General features: G+C 39.7%; 1 protein-coding gene across 1 annotated transcript in view; it reads left to right on the forward strand.

Annotated features, from left to right (window-relative positions):
• LOC104466895 (protein crumbs homolog 1-like) overlaps positions 1–21,811 on the forward strand; it is a gene marked incomplete at its 5' end in the record, with an annotated part of 73,809 nt that overhangs the window by 15,619 nt on the left and 36,379 nt on the right. Inside the window, 1 exon segment of the mRNA XM_010080463.1 lies at positions 19,822–20,775. Coding sequence (XP_010078765.1) covers positions 19,822–20,775 — 954 coding nt within the window.

The raw sequence follows: 21,811 nt of genomic DNA on the forward strand, positions 1-21,811 counted from the left end.
GGGGAGTGTGCAATGCAGGCGGGTCCTGCTCCCCGTGCCTCAAAAGCCATGTTGCCCATGGTCCCCAGGTGGGACAGTGCTTCTAGCAGGGATGCAGACCATCCACTTTGCTTCAGCAGAATGAGTGTGAAAGCAGCACTGGCTGCTGAGGACCTTGCCGCTTCTGGTGTCTCGTTATCCGCTACGTGCCAGCTGTGCCACCAGCACTCCTGCTTGCTTTGGCATCATGAATTCCTAAGTGGTTTTTATCCTTTTTGTTTATTTGTCTTGTTTTCTGTTTTTCCCTTTTAAATTTCCTTGGCCCTTTTCCCAGTCTGTTGGACTGCTGCAAGAGAAAATGATATGATCAGACCAGTGTCGTATGTGTATTGAATTGCTGGCATGTGGGAAAGAAACTGTCTCCTGGAGCCAGAAGAGGAGGCAGATAAATGGCCAGTATGGGAGAGTACTGAAAACTCAACTAACTAAAGAAAACCTCAACCCAGACACTGAACTGTGAACATCATGGGACCAGTGCTTAAAACCACAATCATTTGGGCTCTCATTCTGCACATAAGCCACGGTGAAAGAAAAACAAAAGCACACAGGGCATTGGGCTTCCATTTCCCTGCTCATCTTTAGATGCCGCTATAGGCAGACCCCCCAGCAGATGACAGGGTAGACTATGTCTCAGTCAGCCATACTCCTCTCCCTCATAAATATTATTTATGAGTAACGGGTAGGATAGTAGGAACATTATCACTAACTTGGGAAGCTTAAAATGCATGCATATATTTTAATTTCTTTATTTTTTAAATCCTCTTCTTAAACAGTACAAGGGTGACACAGCTGACATCTTTCTTAGCTATAGAAAGCGATGCAAGTCTTAGAAAAATGAAATCAAGCAGATAAAGAGCAGAGTTTTCATCTTGTCCCCAAACTACAAATTTTCTTTTTTCCTTTATTTCCTCATCTGTCCTTCAGCTGTTCACACCATGGTGGTCAATCATTCCTCCATTACACCAGGTTAATTCACTTTATTTCATGGCCCATCATCACAGTTTTAAAGGTTATTTTCTCTTGATGCTGAGACCTTAGAAGAAGACAAGGCTGTCCAAGGAAAGAATGAAGATTAAAAAAAAGGAGGAGATAGAGAGAGAAAAGACAATATTTAAATTACGAAGTTTCCAAGGGCACCACTCATCTTTTCAGTGGGACTCAGGCTTCTCCGGCAGGCAAGGGAGGCACTCAAGTTCAAAACTAACAGGTCTGGAGGTACTGTTAGCTAATTATTATTCCCATACATGCAAAGGTTCAAGAAGGAAAATGCTGCTACTATCAAGCACCCATTCAAAGGAAGCTGGTTTAAGGAGAAATTCCAAATACAAGTACTACACATGTGAATCACTGAAAAACAGAATTACGGCTTGATGTAAATATAGGCTTCTTACCACTTGGGAACTGCAGAGAGGCTGGAACGGGCATGCAAACATACATCTTTTCCACCTCAATTTGATTCCCAATCACAAGTTACTGCTTTCCTGGGGATATTTCCCCAGTGCTGTCCTATCTCCATTGCAGACTCTGTGATCTCTATCTATTCTTACATTCAAAAGCACAAGGGGGAAGGAGGGGGCTCCCAGTTCCCAGCCAGCCTCCAGCAGCTCCAGCATTACCAGACCAGGGCAGGCAAGGGCTGTACCAACACAGCATGCCTTCAGGGCCTGGCGGGCACTTGCTGCCTTCAAAAACCCTACACAAAAGGGACAATTAGCACTTTAAAGTACTTTTTCCATCTCTACTAAAGCCTCTGATCTTGAAAGAACATTTGGACATGCTTTTAATGATTCTGTCTTCTAATACTAGTTAACATTTCTTATATCGGTAGCATCCTGGTAAAGGAGATGTTCACATTGTCATCTGAATTGGTTTCTTCTCAGTTTTCCTCTCCTTCTCTACTTCTGTCACAGAATTCTTCCTTCTCTTTTTTTTCTTAATTTTTGAACTGGTCAGGACATTCGCTTTGAAGGACAGAGTGTATCCTTTAGCCCTGGCCTGTGGAAAACTCTGGGGAAAGAGGCGGACAGATTTGCGAATGTTTCTCACATGCTTAGCTCCCAGACCAAACTCCTTGTGGGGTTAGTCTAATAAAGACAATCCCCCAGAAGGAAAGTCGAGGTTGAACTCACAGTTCGCACACTCTGTACCATAATGGCCACATGAAGGAAGCAAACCTCAGAATATTGATGGCAGCACTGAAATTAGGCTATATCTGGAGGAATTTATGAATTTGCCATTCTTTTATCAGTTTCCATTACAGAACTCATGGGACATTTCTATTTCATTTCTACTGCAGGTAATACTCCTCTTCAACAACTAAGGAATACCATTTAGTACAAGAAAGTGTAATTTTGACATTCTTCAGCCATACCAATCATCACAGCAGCTAAGACTGACTTGTGTTATTCACAACAGTTCTTTCCTTCACAGGCTATATCTTGAGATACTTTGTGAAAGCCTAAGAGCATTTCTTGCAAAAATTAATCTTCTTATGACTTAACTTTACCCCTGCATGGCAGCAGAATGTGAGAGTGATTGTTTAAATGCACCGACTCTAGTTGTGACAGTTACCTAGTGTTTATCACTGGTTAAAGAATTCCAATTTAGTGGGAGACACTTCAGAAAACAGCAGCAGGTATCCCTAAGTGTTACTGACACCACTTGATAATCTTTCTGTATTTACCACAGTGTTCTGCAGCTTGGCTTTCACCTCACTAAAATTGGAACTTTTCATGAACACAAGCAAATTCAGTCATACATGGGTACTGTGAAGTGTGTTAAGTATTAGCCCCACTTCAAAAAAAAACCCAGAAAAAAAGACCAAGGTCCCACATGATCACAAGGTATGACATTACCTTATGAACGGTGGAGTCTCACAACAACCCGTGGAGGATGTGTTTGTACATCATTATCAGACGCGAGTACCCTATTTAACGTGCTCCAAGTAGAGACTGAAACAGTTTCAGATCCTAGGTACAAAATATGAACCTAGCACGGGCGCTGACTATTCAGAGGACTCCTTTTAGTAAACTTTTCTTTGTCTCTATTACTCCTGTTGTACAAGGGAACCTTTTGACAGAAGAGTATTTTTACTGGCAATGATGATCTGTGTCAAAATTCTGTAAAAGCTGAACCATGATCATTAAGAAGGAGCCCTTGAGCTTTTCATGACAATGCTTTACAGACTTAGCTTACAGACCTGACAATTTCCTTGCAACTGAGAATTATATTTAGGGCCCCACTATACCTATGTATATTTTTTCATGAGAAATATGTATTACATGAGAAATATCTCTCCTCATCTTGTTGCAAGTTGCAAAGGAAGTGCAGGGATGGCAGTCACCACTTCTGCATTACTCAGCACCCAAGTAACGCACAAATGTAAAGATGTTTCGGATTTTTTTTTTCTTAGCATTAGAAAGATATGAAATTAAAACACTAGGAAGCGTCTACCATTATTATTTTCAGAACATGTATAGAGTTTTATGCTTTAAAATTTCACGGCTGACCCATAATTACTATGATTTATTTTCTGTAGTTACACTGATAAGCTGTATAATGCAGTCCGACGTGATTGACAGAGCCTGCAAGCAGTGGATATTTTGAATCTGGCACATCTCTCTGTGTTAAACAGTGTTGCACATCAACACTTTTTAGCATTAAAAGCTTTTTTCCTTGAAGGGAAGGAGGAGGGGATGAATGGCTTTTAATGCATAAGCTCCCCGATCTTGCAACACATAGGCAGATAATGTCCTTAGATTTAAGGATTCTGTAAGTCCAGTACCTGGTAGAAAGTGCTTTAAAAAAAAAAAAAACAAAAAACAAAACAAAACAAAATAAAGCCAAAAAAGAAAAAAGAAAAAAAAAAAACTAAAAAAAAAAGAAAAAAAAAAGGCAGTTGTATATTATTTGCAATCAGGAATAATGCTTTTCAAGCACCTGCTATTTTCCTGACACTCATTCCTGGTGGGTCATTCCATCGTCTGATTGACTACTTGTTAAAACCAGTCTAAATATCCAGTAAGAATTTTTCTCCTGGGGCCTTCTTCAGGCTCTGCCTACTTATCTTTTTGATTTCTTTCATACTACTGTGAACAAACCTTTCCTAGCCTTTTTAATTGGCATACCCCAGATATTTATAGTCTCCTACAATGCCGTTTTGCCACCTCCTGGCTGAGCTTATGAACCCACTCAAATCCATCTTTACCCGTTAAACATTCTCTCCAGCTTTTTAATTTCTTGCTTGCTTTGCCCAAGACCAGCAACACGCTATGCAGCCTGGAACCAAACATAGGACTCCTTTTGCCCTTCTCTTCCTGTGTTGAAAAACCAGTAATCTTCATTTTTGTAATATAAACAGAAACTGCTGTGTACCTGCTGATATACGCTGATATACGTCCTAATGCTAGTACTATGTGTCTGTCACACCCTGGCATTATGGATAAGCCTATGCTTCCTGAAGAGAGATGTTTCTTGCATATACACACACATCCAATAGCAAAGACAACATCTAATGAAAGTAGAGTTTAAAGTGTGGTCTAAGTGATAACCGTGCCCAAACCCTGGTGAAATCAAAGGTATTGCAAACATTAAACTGACAGCAGAACTGTGTTCATCTTCTTAAGAATTTTTGGTTGTCCATCTCAGGAGATACTTCACCGTATATGCTGTTTAGCTTTATATGGTATAAACCTCCATCATTCTAGTCAAATTGCAGTCAAATTGCAAGTCAAGAAGATGAAAATCTTTTCCCCAAACAGAAATGAACATTCTTTAAATCTACACATCATAGAGTTTTCCCTAATCTAGAGAAAGTACTTAGTAAGTAGGCAGTAAAGAGAAGACCTGTGCTATGAAGCTAATATATTTTACTTCCTCAATACATTCTAATTTATGGAATATTTAAGGTCAAAGGTCAAGTGATAAACAAAGTGACCCAATTTACTAGTTCAATGTTTTACTCAACAGATAATTTTTAAAACCAGCCTTAATAATCTCACTATTGTGAACCCCATGAAAATCCAGTTTATTGGAAATACAACCAAACATTCAAGAGACATAACTTCTCTTTTACCCCCATAACAGAGGAACTCAGGTGTCAGGAGTGACGTTGGAGAAGCTGGAGGAGTTCATTCAGAAAAAGCACATGGGCAAGTAGTTCTGAACCATATGCATGTAGGTACAAGTTGGTGTACACACACACATATGTGCTAATACATATACATATATAAATACATAGATAATAGTTGTTTCAGAGTACTTTATAGAAAAAGTGCTTATAGAAAGCTTATAGAAAGCCTTTCTTTGATCACTAATTAAGAAGGTCCGTAACTTTCATCTTTTCTGTTTTGAAGTGCACAGTTTTCTGGCTGGATTGTTTTGTGGTACGAATGAAGGATTTGTCTTCATTCCTTTCTGCAAGATTTGCAGTATGCCATGCATATGCTTGGTAGCAAGCAGAGTTTATGTTGGTCTTCATTACTAATTAATTATTTTAATTGCATGGCTTCTGACGGTGTGAAATGTGTGATGTTTGCTTGCCGTGCATGTATTTGTTACGAAAGCAATATTGGTCTATACTCAGATAAAAAGTCAAGATGCACGAGTAAACTTACCTAAGATTAAAGTATGCAGGCTGCTGTTATCTTGCTATGGCATCAAATATAAATGGTGTCAGGCCATTCATCTCTTCGTTCTTGTAGGCATTACGATTTTTCTGTGGTGTAGCTACTCTGTTTTCACGCTGACAGATTTTTACATGCCTTTGAAATACCACGTCTCACATATAAACATCCTCAAATAACCCACAGCAGTGGGATGGCATTGTCCTTCACCCTCGGTAAAGGACTTCACTTGGTAAACTGCTGTTTGTGTTACCCCCCCAAAAAAGTATAAGCTGCCCTACTATGTGAAAATATGCAATTTGTTTGAACTAGCATCAGCAGTTTGGTACCAGCAGAGCTCTGAGAGATCGAAGAGCTCTAGGAGAACCAAGTCCTCTGTACTTCTGTATCTATTAGCCAGTAGAGGGAGCGTGAAGTGCTGTCTATGTGTAGCATCTGCTACGCATCAGCAACATCTAGTTTTAGCTGATATTTCAATGCAGTCATTAGAGCCTGATCTGGAAGGTACTAGTCCTCAAAGACTTTGTGATGGACACTGTTTGCAAGTCCAGATTCTAAACATCAGGTTTTAGCTTTTGGACCAGACAGTTTGATTAGCAGAATCTTCCACGTGGAGCTCAGGGAGATTGGTCTTCGGCCAGTCATGCAAAGTCCACTCAGGGCTGTAAGAGCTACGGAAAAAAACCAAGCACTACAGCTTTAAATACAGGAGAGCAATTTGATGACCCAGATCAGGTCTATTCGTAGTTAAAATCTGTTAGCACTTTGGAGACTTGGCTTTCACACAAGAAGAAGAAGAACATAATTTCCCATCCCAAAGCATTGGGTTTTACTGATTATGCCAGTGGTCCTGCTGATGGAGCTACTGGCGTGAGAGGAGGCAGAGGAATTCTTGTCCTGCTAAAGGCTAAGCACCGACAATGAATTTTGCACCCTCGCTTGACAAAAAAATATGTTTGAACCAAACATTGTGCAAAATATTAATGTTTTCCTCTTGATCCTTAAAATACCAGCAACAGACTATTTCAGACCCTTACATAAGGTTCCCATAATGCCAGTGGCATAAATGACATTAGTTTTTAAGGCATAAAAGTCACCTCATCTAGGCTCAGAAATGTCAGTAGTAATTACAGACTTTGTTTTCAAGTATAATCAATTCTTTATTTATGGTGTGAAATGTTTTTTACCCTTTTGAACTTTTGCTATTCTAAGCCAAGCAATATTGTTGGCATGTTCCTTTAAAAATAATTGCTTCTGGACTGAGAAATTGAATGTCAAGTTCCAACTTGATGTAAATTAAATAGGTTACATTAATAGTCTGGCCTGTGGTAGAAGTGAGTGTTTCGATTCTGGGTTTCACTTCAGGACATGACCTCTTGATCACACGGGTCAGCACAGATGGGGAATATTGAAGAGGTACCCTAGGTTGACACAGGGAAGAAAGCGTCTTGTACTGATGTATCACAAACTGCCTGATCCGTTAAACAGAAGCAATGTCAGACTCCACAGAGAATAAAGCTTAGTTGTCATAAGTCATCATGCCCTTCAAAGAAAAAAAACACAACAACAACAACAAAAAAGAGTTGGAAGGAAAATCACAATGATGGAAATCCTCAGGGCTGTCATGTACACATCATCTTCTAAACCATTCTGAATTAATGCTGAGCCTCTATACAGGGGGAACAGAGTAAAGAATCCAAACATTCTTAACTTTTACAGTACAAGTATGTCTCAAATTTCCCACCTGTACCTGTTATAAAAGATTATTTACCAACATACATTTTAAACTGGAGAGCAGGACATTCATACAGCTGAGCCTCACACTTCTGTGATCAGGTTTGAAGAAGAACTGCATGCATGAGAGCAATCACGTTCACAAGATCAGGCAATATATTCAAGGGGAAGGAACAGGTGAATTGGGGAGAAGTTTAAATGTGTTTTTTAATTTGAAACACCATCCCCTGCCTTTAAAATTTACTTCCATTTCAACTTCTGAGCAAGTCCAGCTCTCTCAGCCTCTCCTCATGACAGATTTTCCAATCCCTTAATCATCTTCACAGCTGGACCTACTCCAGTACATCCTCTTCTTTCTTGTACCTGGGGAGCCCAGACCTGGACTGGATGTGGTCTCACGAGTGCTGAGCAGAGATGACCTTGACCTGCTGGCGTCGCGCTTCCCAACAGAGCACAGGAGAGTGTTGTCCCTCTGTGCGCAGGGGCACGCTGCTGGCTCCTGTCCAGCTTGTCCACCAGCATGGCAAAGCTGCTTTCCAGCCAGCTGGTCCCCAGCATGCACTGCTGGGTGGGGTTAATTGTCCCCAGGTGCAGGGCTTTGCAAATCCCTTTGCAGCCCTTCCTGAGGTTCGTGAAGCTTGCCTGTTTCTCCAGCCTGTTGAGGTCCTTCTGAGTGGCAGCACAACTCCCTGGTCTATAAAGAACTCTTCCCAATTTTATATATACCCATGTATACATATATATAATCCAATTTTAATTGATATTAAATAAAAAAGACTTTAATGCTTTTGTTGGATTGTCCTCAGGAGTTTTATAGTTTGCTGGCAATTAATTGTCACTGATGAGTCCCAGTTCTAAGGTCTTCTCAAGGACATAAAGAGTATGTTTAGATGCTGAGGAATAGAAATAAGCTAGCAAAGTGAACGCCAGAATTAATTTTAGTGATATAGTACATAAAAGCTCTTACATGAATTGTTCCCTGTAGCATCTAGCTCATAATTATTCAGTTTTTCCTAGTAGGAGGAATAAGTGCAAAAGCCTAGTATTTTTATGTCTCCTCATTTGCACTGTTTAAAATCAACTCTGAGGTGCCTATCGTAAGGCACAACCTGCTTCTGTTTAGGTACCCACATTGATTTTGATATTTTCATGTACAAGGAGAATTTCCAAGAAGTCAAGCTAGCCTTTTACTGTTCACCTGGGTGCTGATCCCTTTTAAAACAATGTTTGAATTAATTTAGAAAAGGACTTCTGTAGATTGTGTAGGGAGAACCGGACCAGGGAAAGCACACCCTTTCCCTTGCTGACAAGGAACTTTGCACTCTCAATAAACAGTCTCAGAGAGAAGAAAAAAAGCCTAGTATGGACAGCTAATTTATGCTGATAATTAACTGATAGAAATAGATTCTGTGGACCTGATTCAGATTGCTCCCACCGCTGTAATTCTTTGGGTCTGGCTGTGTTAGCAACACGACAGTGTTACAGAGAATCATAATGATCAATACAATTATGGCTGTAGTCACTGTCCTGTGGGCACTATTCTTTCTTAACAAAGAGGGTTCAGAATCTGTTATTAGACTTGTTTGTGAGGCCAGAACATCATGGTAAATCCCCACCTATAGTAACAAAGGAAGAAAGCTATTTAAATGCTGTACTGTGAAGATGTCTGCACAGCTCCAGAAGTTAACTGTAGCACATAAAGACATATAAAAACTAGATTTATTCTAGCTAAATTACATACTCATAGTATGACCCAGGAAATCCCCCAAGAAGTCCATTGCAAGCACACACAATCTCAGCCGAAGTCCATGCTATCCCCTTGCCACTGGGATAACAAAATGAAGCTAGATTGGATCTCACGCTTCCCAGCTTCGAGATGTGTTAAGCATATGACATCTTGGATAAACAAAGACAGTTTAGGTGAATTTTCCCACTGCAAAAGGACTAACAAACTAACATTGCAGGAGAAATCAACAGTGCTGCTGAAGTGAAGAGAGGCATGATTTGCCACTCCCGTTGATAGGGAACCAGACGGAAAGATCAGTCTAAGGTCCTCTGCATCCGCAACTGCTCTGCAGCAAGTCACACCTATTTACACCGGAAAGGAAACATACAGCAGGTAGAGTAACTGCATTACAAGAAAGTTGTAGAAGTGAATAGTTCAGGGTAAAAGACTTGTTTTTCTGTATTTAAAGTGATAATAAAATGATATACTGTAGGAACAGAGGAGTGTAATTATACCCAGCATAAATACAGATCATATTCGTCCTATTTATACAGCTACGCTATGCACAGCTCAAAATACACCCAGCATAAACATGCTATGTATGTTCACACATTCATATTTTGTGTTTTTCTGTTCTCAGGTCTGCATTCTTAGTGAAGCTCTATAGGCCTTATTAAAACTATAATTTTCTAGCCTGCTGGCTTTTTCAGTTTGTTTCAATATGGACTGACAACGAAGTTATGTAAATGCAGTGACTTTTGTGTGCTGCGGAGATTCACATTGGTTTTAACAAAATGAGAAAAATCTTGCAAATGACTGAAATTTTTCAAAGCACTTTTTTCAGGGCAGAAGCTGTTTCACACTAGACAGCACAGTGGCTGTGCTTGCCTTCCTCAGTTAAAACAAATAGGAATCAGCCAACAAGAGACAAGGTAGAAAATCCCTTTTAGGGGAGACTGGACACAGCATACATTTCTCAATGGATGTGTTCATCAACAGCAAACACTCTTTTAAAGGCCTTAAGTGTTTGGGGGACTAAAAATTAATTTGTTTTCCAATTCCAAAGTGAATCATATGCTCCAACCAGATTTTTAAGGCAATGAAACATGACCTTGTGTGATCTAATTAAACAACTCAAAGGCATTGGTTGTTTTAAGATCCCTCTGGATACACCTCAGTTCAAATGAGCACACATTATCTGTATGTACAAGCTCATAAATCTACAAAAAATGCAAATCAGATCATTAATGCTTTGAATTTGACAGTTTTAACACAGTTTTCTAAAAGGTAAAAGATTAAAAATTCCTAAATTATATATACTCTTTTTGCAACTTAATGAACGCACAAAAAAACGTACTGGAAGCAGAACACCAGCTATCTTTCTTTGGCTTCCAAATTCTGGTCCATAATCAGGTATAAACTAATCAAATTCGGTGAAACCTGCTGTCCCAGTTTCTTCTCTGAATTATGTCCTGACCCTTTGAGTGGAGCATTGAATCAGATGATAACCTTCAAAGGTCCAGTTCAGTCTAAATTTTCCTATGATTCTATCTCAATTTGTTACATTTTGTGAATTGACTTCTCTGCTCCGGTGCACATCATAATCTTTATTTAATTACCAAAAAATCTACAACTGTTTTTTTTTCTTTTTTTTTTTTTTCTTTTCAATTTTTTCTTTGACGTTCCTCCCGTGGCCTCCTTTTTCCACTCTCAATTTCAGCTCAGACCTGTGTGTCGGCCTTATCTCTGGTCTGCAGTCTTTCCAAGCATCCTTCCCATTTCCTATCTAGATTAATGGTCATACACGTACACACTCGCCTCTCTTACAGCGTGTCTAACAAGAACACTGTCTCAAAAGCCAGCACAAGCATCTTTGGTGGTACCATTGATTCCTGTATTTCTTTTTTCCCATTCACATTTTTCTCTACTTGCGTCTCTTTAATCTCAAAATTCTTACCTGCTATTTTTTCTTCTTTCTTCATGGTATCCTTCATAAGTCACCTTTATGCACTTTAACCTGTAATGGTGCTCCCCCTCCTCTCGCCAACCCTTCCTAGCTCGGATCAGTGACGCGGCCACAGCCAACTCAAGAAGGATGCTGCCTGGGAAAACTGGGCTGCCACCGTTTGATTTTCTTTCTTACCTCCATCAGTCAAAACGCCACAGCAGCTGCCTCTTTTATCTCTATATAAAGCTGACTCTAGAAGTAGGGAAATGAAAGGAAAATAAGTGCCACGCAGGGACATATTTCTTCACCAAGTTTTTCTTTGCTCTAGATTCAGACCCTAATCCTACAATTGGATCCACATGGCTGGCTGTGTTAATTGACATATGGGATGAAGGTGTAGGCTACAAGCAACAGTTTTGCCATGCTGCCCTTCTAGGACATGGTCCCTTGCCATTCCCGGGCTATACGTGCCTGACCTCTGGCTGCGCCGCTCACACAACTCTGCCTAAGGAGCACTCGCGGTCTGCAGAGCAGGCTCATGGAAAAGGCTGGTTGATCTACCCAGAAGCTAAAGCCAATGCTTAAATCAGTCGGCTGTTTCTAATATTTATAAAATAAAATAAACACACCAGATCTCACTAAACAACTAATCACCTACAGCATGTACATTATTTTCTTTTTCTTTTTTTTTTTTTTTTTTTAATGAAAACTATTTTAGGTGTGACAAAACATGTGAAACAAATGGAAAAACACTTTCAAGTACTTTTGCTCTCAAAAACATTTAACGATTGAAGAGATTAAGGGATTGGGGATTTTTACTACTTCAAAAAAAATTACTGAAAATTCAAACTAGTCTATGAAGCTTCAGGCCAGCAACATTTAAAAAGATTGAGTTACAACATGCCATTCTGAATGTAGCACGTTATGAATTCCGTATCCCTCAGACAGAGTGACATATTTAATGATTAAGCCAAGTCATTCAACTCTATTTTAATTCTTTTTCCTAGGCAGTATTAACTTTATATGTACATTTCAAACGGCAAGAGGAAAAATAGCATAATACTGAATTTGTCTGCAATAAAGAAATAACTAGCAAGGTCTTACAACTTTACAAAATCAGAGTTCTGTGTGAAAGGTATCATGTGCAAATTAGCCCAATGTTAGCAAACGCTTATTATCCTGCTGTTTTAAAGTATCCAGTTTTCCATGCGCTCCAGCTCTGTCCTGTATTCTCTCCTTCATTTTACATGAGGCTTTTCCCGCTAAGACAGCAACGAAAATTGCCATACTAGATCAGATCACTGGTCACATTAAGTTCAATATCCAATATAAGCCAGTTCTTTACTGAACAAAAATAAAAGAAAAAAAAGTCCGTTTAAATACCCCTCACTTGTTCTACACTGATGCACACGAGAGTGGAACCTCCTTCCTGACCTCCATGACAACTGATTTATGCCCAGAAGCATGAGTTTTAATTACGATGACATAGAGATGGTCAATTTATTTCCTTGCGCTTACTCACTCATGAACATGCATTTCCTCCTTCCAGCAAAGACTAATTATCTCTTTGCAATTATCAGCACAGATGTGGCAAAGTTAGAATTTTCGAGATTGTCTGCTAAGAACTGGAGCCCTGAAGAATATGTGCGCTGCCAGATCTTTCTGCTGGCCTTGGGATTAATGAGTCCCTTGAAAAAAAGTTGTTTCTGCCTGAGGTAGGATTTTGTAACAGAAAATTCCAAAACTGTAAAATATAGGTGGAGGAAGTGTTAATGCCAACTCTTTATTTTCATCTTCCGTAAAGCATCTTCTAAAAGGTATGCTACAATTCAAGTTTCTCCATCGTTTACTCCTACTTGCATTTTATACCTACATACCAACCTATAGACACACACAGGTGCATGTATAGTTTGACACATTTACAGCTTATTTGCTGGGAATTATTTTACTCAAGGAAGTCACAGAAACATGGAGAAAACTGAACTGGAAGGGACAGACGTGCAGGTATCATTTGGACTGTCAATGTGTCTAAGATAGGATCGGCTGACCCACGTCACACTTTGCACTTTTGTCTCTAACCTATTTTTAAGGATCCAAAATAGACCTTATGGCCCCCAGTGGATATCTTATGCCAAGGCTTTGTTGCCTTGTAGCATTAGAAGTGTTTTCCTGAAGCGCGCTTGGATCTTCTTTGGTGCAGGTCAAACCCATGATTTCTTCACTTGTTTACTGTTATCTCAGGGAACAGTGTGCTCCTTTTCTGCACCGAAAGACTGTTCCATTCCCTCTTCTTGTCTTTCAGCTAAACAGCCCTACTTTTTCAGTCTCTCCTCACAAGCCATATTTTCTAGACCTATGATTATTGTCACTGCTCTCCTCTGAATTCTCACCAGTTGATTCAAATCTTCCTTCCAGTGTAGAACTAAAAGTGGACTCTGTATTCCCACTAAGGCATGACCAAGACTTTGTAAACTGGAACTATTATTCCTCCTGATTGCTGGTTATTCTGGCCTGAGACTAAAGAAACTGAATGAGTCCTTCCAGAATTTAATCCAGTATTTTTCAGACCATTTCTCCATTTTCTTATGTTAACCTATAAAGGTAATTTTGTCTTTAACACACTCAAGTTTCACTTAACCCTGCTTTATGAGACAACTCAATAAGCAAACTTTCTGTGCCATCATCCACATCTTTTATGAAAAGACTGACCAGAGAAAACCGTGGACAGTCCCAAACCATACTCAACAGAGTTTCACAGGGAACCTCTGACAATTATTTGCTGGGCAGGATTACATACGTTTTATACCTACTTTATGGTGTTTTCATGTAGATTTTTCTCCTTGGTTTGTATATGAAAATGTTATTAAAGAAAATATCAAACGCTTATTTTAATTAGAGTAACTGCCACCTTCCATAACCCACTTGTTCTTGACATGTCTGTTCAAAACACCCACTAGCAGTTCTGACATGCCTTCAAGCATTTTGCTGAATATCCTGGTATGAAGTTCCTCTGTCTCAGAGTGTCATCAGCTCCGTGTTTTTACTGAAGTAGCGTATACCTATCCCAAATTGTTGACAGTTTGTATGTTCATAATCTTACCTCGGAACATTTATCAGGGTCATACTGCAAAAGGACTGACAATTACCAAGAACCTCCAACTTTTGCTCGTTATTTTCAAAATAAAAATGCATATTAAACTTCAAGTGGTAGCTTGAGACATTTGATGAGCACTACTAATAAAGTACATGCATACTAACTTATCAACAAGAACTTTATTTTGTTTCAAGCTTCCTTACTTACCTTGCAAAGACTCTAGGTGACCTTCTTACCCCGTGCTATTTGAATTTAGTATGGGAAAAATCACTCGATGCCTTTATCAGAGTCTGGAAGGAGCAGAAGATTTCAGAGAATTGCCATAAAATACAAATACCAAATTGTATCCTGCACATGATTTTTTTGGTGAACCTAGAAACCAATTTGACACAAGGTCAGAAATTTTGCGATTAACGAATAAATGAGTCGAGGGAGAAGAAGGAATTGAAAAACACCTTTGCCGAAACTCAACATTTTCTTGGGGACAGGCTGAGACTTCAGGATGCATTGCTGAAGCTTTAAAATGGGAAACTGCCAAAACAAATACCTGAGGTCACAGCTGGCCATATGCTGGTTGGATGGTAAAAATACCAACCTGGGGAGAGACTCTCTTGCTTTATAATGATTTCACTAATTACGCAGAGATACTGCTATAGCAATATTTTAAGCAATTTGCCATGTAAATAAAGTATAATAAAAAGGAAAAAAAAAAAGTCTGTTGCTTAAATTTTCACAGAAATAAGTAGTTCAATCTCCTGAACTTTATTTCCCTCTCATTAAATTAGGTCCAAACAAAAAGGTCGTGTTCAAGAGCTGTAGAAAGAAAATGTTTTAGTAAATTATTTTTTGCTGCCTTTAGTACACTCAAAAACATACAGACATAAATTTCCTGTAAGTAGTACAATGAAAGCCAATAGAACAAAAATACTTTATAAAATAAAGAAATTAGGTACAATTTAGGTCTTTTATATCTGCTTATTGAGATGTACAGTTTCTCTGAATGACAGAGACTGTGAAAGCGTTGATCTGGGTTAATAAATCTCTTGAAAATGAAAGAAAATAGAGTTTTAAAACCAACACATTGTAGAACAACAAGAAGTGACAAATCAGTTTTGAACTGATAGTAAAAATATGCCTTTCTGTGTAACATAATCAGAGTTCACACTTGGACAGAACACGCTGAAAGAGAAGTTACGTAGCATGCGTATCAATTGTGTAAGCAGTTTAATGAGTCTTACTTTAAGTTGTTTTGATCTGGCTTGGGTGAAATACACCATCAGACTACATCAGCAGGTACAGAAGTGGAGCAAGCTAATCCTGGAAGGGAAGGCTTTATACCAAGAGCTGGTTTGAATATTACAGAGACTTACTTTGTGGACTGCTTAAACGCTAAACAATCTTTTTCCTTCGGATGACATTTTCCTTCGGAAAGAGATGGTTGCAACTAGGATACAGGTTTACATCCTTTTAATTACAGTGTTTACAGGTAAATATTTTCTTTTTGTGAAATTATATGTGCACTTAGACTGTACTGAACGTGTAGTATCTATCTGGACTCCTTGCTTGTACTTGATATTTATATAGTATCAAGGAACTGGAAAGGCAGCAGCCTGTAAGCAGATTTCTAACCAAAGGTGTGTATCAAAAGTGTAACCTGGATCATACTTTTATAATTGTGTAATCAAAATGAAAATTAGTAGTGGTCAACAGAATTATCCTTGAATAATTGCTTTTGTCATCCTGCTTCTGCAGGAAACCTTTGCTGCTGAATTTGAAACAGATAGTTTAATTAAGAGGTTAACAGTTAGGCAATAGCTACCCTACAGTACCAGTGTGTAAGTGAAAAAAGGAGACAGATGTGCGTGGTGCTATCAAACTGAGGCAAAGGAACTGTTTCATCTCTGTTTTGAATGAAACTTCACAGGATGAAAAAGTAATCATTATCTATAAAAATATGGTAAAAATATTCACATCTGAAATTGTAGGTAGGTGTGTCATATATTTAGAAGAGAAATTACTGAGTGATTATACTTGACTCTTTAAAAACACAGTATGTTTAGCTGAGCTAAACAATAGTTCTTTCTGCACTTGCTTTTGGTACGTCTTACATCTTTTGAGAATACTTTTTTTAACATGCTAAACTTTTCCTCCAACCTGAGCTATTTGAACAGCTTATACAGTTCTATAAATATTGACTAATCCCTTTATCTAGAGTGCTTTTATCTTGAGTGACAGTGGTCTTTGCTTGTATAGCGATTGGCAGATAACAAGCAGTATCAACACTGCTTGTAAGAACAGCTGATTTATTTATTTTTGATAGGAAAAAAAGGCTTACTTGTCTTTTCATGTGACCTATATTTTTTGTTTGTGCTAATCTTAGTATGAAATAGTGGGCATATAGATGTAAGTGTATACATATATATATTTATATACACACAACCCCACAAAAATAATTATTTTGCAACGTATTATTAACATCATTACTTAAAAAATAAGATTTGTATTCAGACACGGAAATTATTATGAAATTACACATATTTAACTAGCTCTATGATAGGCACTTTGCATTTCCTAACTGATGTTATTAATTTTCTATAGGCAAGGAATAGGCTAACAATAATATGTGCCCCCTCATAAAACTTATTTCTTTGTTAGACATTGATGCTTTTATTGTCAAATGTGTTACCTAAATTTAAAGGCAGAAATATATGATTTCCAAAGAAGTTTATCACTCTTATGACATAGCGTCATTAATTTTACACCTGGTTTGATGATGTGGAGAACACAGACACTAAACATCATTGTAAAGCTGGATTCAGTTTATGCATCTGTTTCATCCTTTCCAGAGACAAGTCACTATTGCAAGGTGCGAGTCAGACCACAAGCTACGAGGCAAAGATGACGCCTCGCAGGTGCTGTGGGGTGATAAACTAATATACACCGAGTCATGAGGCATTCCTAAAAATGCAGCAGCTGAGTATCTAGCCATTCACTATGCTGCTTTTCCTGTGAAAGCTTTTACTGGAGCTCCCAGCCTACAAATCCTTAAGCACGCTCTGACCACTGTGAAGCCCCATGACAAGGCTACAAGGCTAAGTACATCCCTAATCCTACTGCTTCTAGGCTGCGCTAGTTTTTCTCTCTGACACAAAAACCCAAAGAGAGCTGAAACCCTACAGCCATCACATTAAGCCTGAGTTGTATCCGAGACCTCTAGACACATTGTTCTCAATGTCAAAACAGGGCAGGGAGCAATATCAGGCAAGAGATGTACTAAAACATGGACTGAAACAGGAAACAGCTCACAGGAACTTCACTTTTCATATACCAGAATGGTAAAAGCAGGACAAGTCGCTAGCACAGAAATTGCCACAAACTGGGCAAAGCAGACATCACTCTGCCCCCCGTCAGTAAAGATTTGGGAAGTGCACTTCACTTGGAGAAAGTCAGTCTCAATGAGCCCTATTTCTGCCAGATGCCACTCCACATTAAGGTATACTCCACACACACACTCCACATTAAAGAGACATCTCACGTTGGAAAAAATCTAAGCCTGGCTGGAAAACAGAGAGAGACCGCTGTGGTAAAAGCCCACTGCCAGACCAGGGAGCCAGCACTGGCTGTGTTTGACACCCTGAAGCTCCACGTGGAAACTGTGCACTAGAGCTGAAGACTGATGGGTGAGGAGGAGCACTGCTAAGAGAGCCTTTCACATATGTGCTATGACTGCTTCACGCTCTCTGATCTTTAAACCAAATCTCGGACGATTCTCAGTTCCCTTCTGGCTCTCCTGTAACTCTCCGCTCTCTGAGATGGGTCTAGTTACAGCTGGGACTGAATAAAGTGGACAGGCAAGGGATTAGCCTGAGTAACTACATTTATCTACTGCTGTTTGAAGCAATTCATTGTGGCTCAATGCTCTCTGTGGTTTTCCATGAAAAACGGCTGCATTTTGCTGTAAAAATAAAGCTCAATGAGAATTTGTATGTAAGGCTAGGTGTGGTGCCTGGTACCTAGCTGCAGCTCTGAGTCCCAGCATACCTCATCATCTAATTGACAGGCACCATCTTTGCTGTGGGGACAGGCATCATTACGCCTATTAACTACTTTGTGCTGACGATATGAGTTTGAAAACTAACTGCAAAGTATTCCTTATTTTTGTCTAGAATAAAGGAAGTGAAAAAATTAGGAGCTGCACTTAGCTTGAGTTTCCAAAAAAGCATTTGGACATTTTGACTGCTTCCAAGGGAGATAAGAAACAGATTTTCCCTGATCCATTGCATACATATTGGTTACTTGATTGCTCAAGGGAGAAGTTAGTATAATTATCACTTTATAGATTAACTACAGCGCAGATTAGTTTTACAAGAAGAACAGATTTATTTTTCTTTGTGAAGCCTGATCCGGTAGACATACTTAGGTTACATCCATCAAATTATAGTGAAGTTGAGGTGAGGAACTCTCCTTTTACCAGAAGCCAAGCATTATATGGAAGAGGAAATATGAGCCTGTATTGCCCATCTTCTATGAAAGTGCTCTCATCACCAAGCACTGAGACATTTAAGAAAATATTCCTTTCATATTTTCTTGCTTTATATTTTGTACATAGGGGAGGTAAAGAAAGTTCCACTGTAGATACACAGTACCAGGAATATTCTGCTGGGATGTACAAGTTCAAACCCCTTGAACAGCTTCTCTCAGATCCTCACGTCCCCAGTGAAATCTCCTCACAGAATGAGACCGTGGCTGATAGATCAGAAGTCACTGCTGCCTTCTGTTTGGAAGAACTGAGATCTATTGTTCCTTTGTGAATAACTGCAGTACGCACCTCACCCTGAGATGTGGCAGCTGCTCACTCTGTGGACAGGGTGCATCTCACTGCGTCTCACCCAGACCACTGGTAGGATGGAGGTTTAAGCTCTTTGGATTTCTTATTGTCACACCGTGCAGCTCCCTGCTCACTCTGAATTTCATCCTGCGGCTAGCCAGCTCCCAGTTGCATACATCTTGCAGGGATGTTCACCTACTTGTCAGTCTGCACTGCTATATCATACAGGACTTATACATGTCTCTCACCTGGAGGGTGCTGCTCCAAGACGTTGCACATGGGACCAGGAATACTAGTCTGTAACGCTTCTACTGTGTGAGTGAATGTGAAAGAGAAGCATAGACCAGCAGACTATACTCCAGCTCGTCAACCTATTGTAATATGAGTAAGAATTAAGCAAAAATTCTTGGCTTTTTATATGTAATAAATAATTCAGTTCCTCTCAAAGCATTCTAGATTTCTACCACAGAATAAGTGGGAAACTTGATTGATTGCATCTTTTGGAGGTGATGTTTGTCTCCATTTCATCCCATTGTCCGTATCAAAACTGTCAGTTTGGTTCTTTTCTTCCAAATGTGATTATCACTCAGGTGATATATTTGTATAATATTTCACACAAGAAAACCATGGCATGTGAAAGGTATTTTTATATTTAACTAACCCTCATGGCTCCCCAACCCTAACCTAAACTTGTGAGTCAGTCATCTCTTTATCAAGATGCTCCCCTCTAATTAAAGATAATTTAATAAAACATGGTATTTTTTAAAAATGTCATTTTGGGCTCCAGTTCTCCAATCCAGAATGTCTAACTCTTTGTTTGCTCTTCAGGTACCCACTGTGATGAAGACATCAATGAATGCTCCATGAACCCTTGCCAAAACGGTGGAATCTGTGAGAATTTTCCTGGGAATTACACTTGCCATTGCCCACCTGCAAACAAGGAAGGGATTTATTACGGTGGCTGGAACTGTACAGAAGTCCTCCATGGCTGTACTGATCATCAATGCCAAAACAATGGAATATGTATCCCACATTTAAAAAATGGGCAACATGGATTCAGCTGCATATGCCCACCTGGGTATACTGGAATACACTGTGCAACCATAACCACATTTGCTTTTCAAGGAAACAGTTTCCTTTTGATGAAGAATCCCATCACCCCTAAAAAGGAGTTTTTCTATACTATAAACCTGAGGTTTCAGACTGTGCAACCTACAGCTTTCCTGTTTTACCGAGGGGAGAAAAACACATTTACGAAGCTGGAGTTACTGAACAGCTACTTACACTTATCTGTGCAAGTCAATAACCAGCCACAGGCTCTTTTGCATATTTCACATAATGTCAGTGATGGAGAATGGCATTCAGTGGAGGTAACCTTAGCAAGAGCTGTTACCCTTAACTTACTTGACAGCTCTTGTGTAGAATCATGTCTCAATAAAACGTCTGCTATGATTCATAATGATGACGTGATGCTTGCATTTCAGAGCACGTTTTTGGGTGGCTTACCAGTGGGGAACATTAGCAGCAACTCTCTACTTAACACCTATAATATACATTCTGCACCTTCATTTGTAGGCTGTCTTCAGGACATTGAAATAGACTCCATTATTATTACTCCCGAGAATGTATCACCAGAATCATCTTTAAATGTCAGGACAGGATGTACAAAAAAGGACTGGTGCGGAGCCCACCCTTGTGAGAACAGAGGACGCTGCACCAACCTGTGGCTGAGCTACCACTGCGATTGCTACCGGCCCTACGCAGGGCCGAGCTGTGCAACGGGTAAGGGAATGCTCTTGGTGTTTGTGCTTTCAGTGGTTGCTGGAAACGTGATTATGATCAATCCTGTTTACCTTGGCGATGAAACAGCGTGACCATTAGGATCTCTGGAGTATCATGTCAACCAGTAAGAAAGTGCAAGAGGTTAGTAGGAGCACACATTCATTCTTTTCTTGTTAATTTCCCAGGAAGGCTGCTTTTCAGCCTGATAAAAAAAAAGAAAAATTAAAAAAAAGTCACACTAAACTGGTAGATTCCACTCATCCAGTTTTTAAAATCTTCTTAGTTCTCTTAGCACTCCATAAACTCTGGAAAACTGTAATTCACTGGAGGTTATGCACCCCCAGTAAAATTTAGAAAGCAACCAAGTCACTTGGAGTTTAAGTCTTACTTTCAAAGCATTCTTTGAAAATTTTATCCTCGAGCTCTCTAGGCTTTTATAAAGACATTCATTTAAGGCAATGAAAGGCAAGCAAAAGTACTGCAAGTTAAAAAAAGACAGATTCCCATTTTGAAGAAAGAAGGAGATTATACTATTAACTTAATCTGATTAGCCCCAGGAGAAGGCAGGGCTTCAGCGGCTGGTCCCATCCGGACTCAGCTGGTCCCAGGGCAGCTCTGGACACTTGCTAACGAAAGCAGCGGAGAGCTCTTTGGTGACCAGAGGAAACATGTCTATGTCGCAGTGAACCAAAGAGCACATCTCAGCAAACAGCCTCCTTGGCAGTGACGAGCAGGAATTGAAAAGCTGCAGATGCCTGTAGCACTTTCCCTGCTACCGATGACCTTTCCAAGCACGGGCTGAGGCAAAGCGGGAGGATAACAGGAGGCTGCTGCCCAGCTCCTGCTGCACTGCCCCTGCTGCGTGTAACCCTCCGGAGCTGCAAATACAGCACCCCTCAGGAACAATGTGGGGTGGACTTGGCAGTCCTTCCTCTGCAAAAGTTTTAGGGATTTCCAACAAGCAGTTTTGTCCAAGAAAAATGTACAGGACTGAGTCTTCCACGCAGCGCCCTTGCCCCGGCTTCCCTCCCTGCCC

The sequence above is a fragment of the Pterocles gutturalis genome, unplaced genomic scaffold, assembly GCF_000699245.1.
Source record: "Pterocles gutturalis isolate BGI_N339 unplaced genomic scaffold, ASM69924v1 scaffold15109, whole genome shotgun sequence".
NCBI classification, from domain to species: Eukaryota; Metazoa; Chordata; class Aves; order Pterocliformes; family Pteroclidae; genus Pterocles; species Pterocles gutturalis.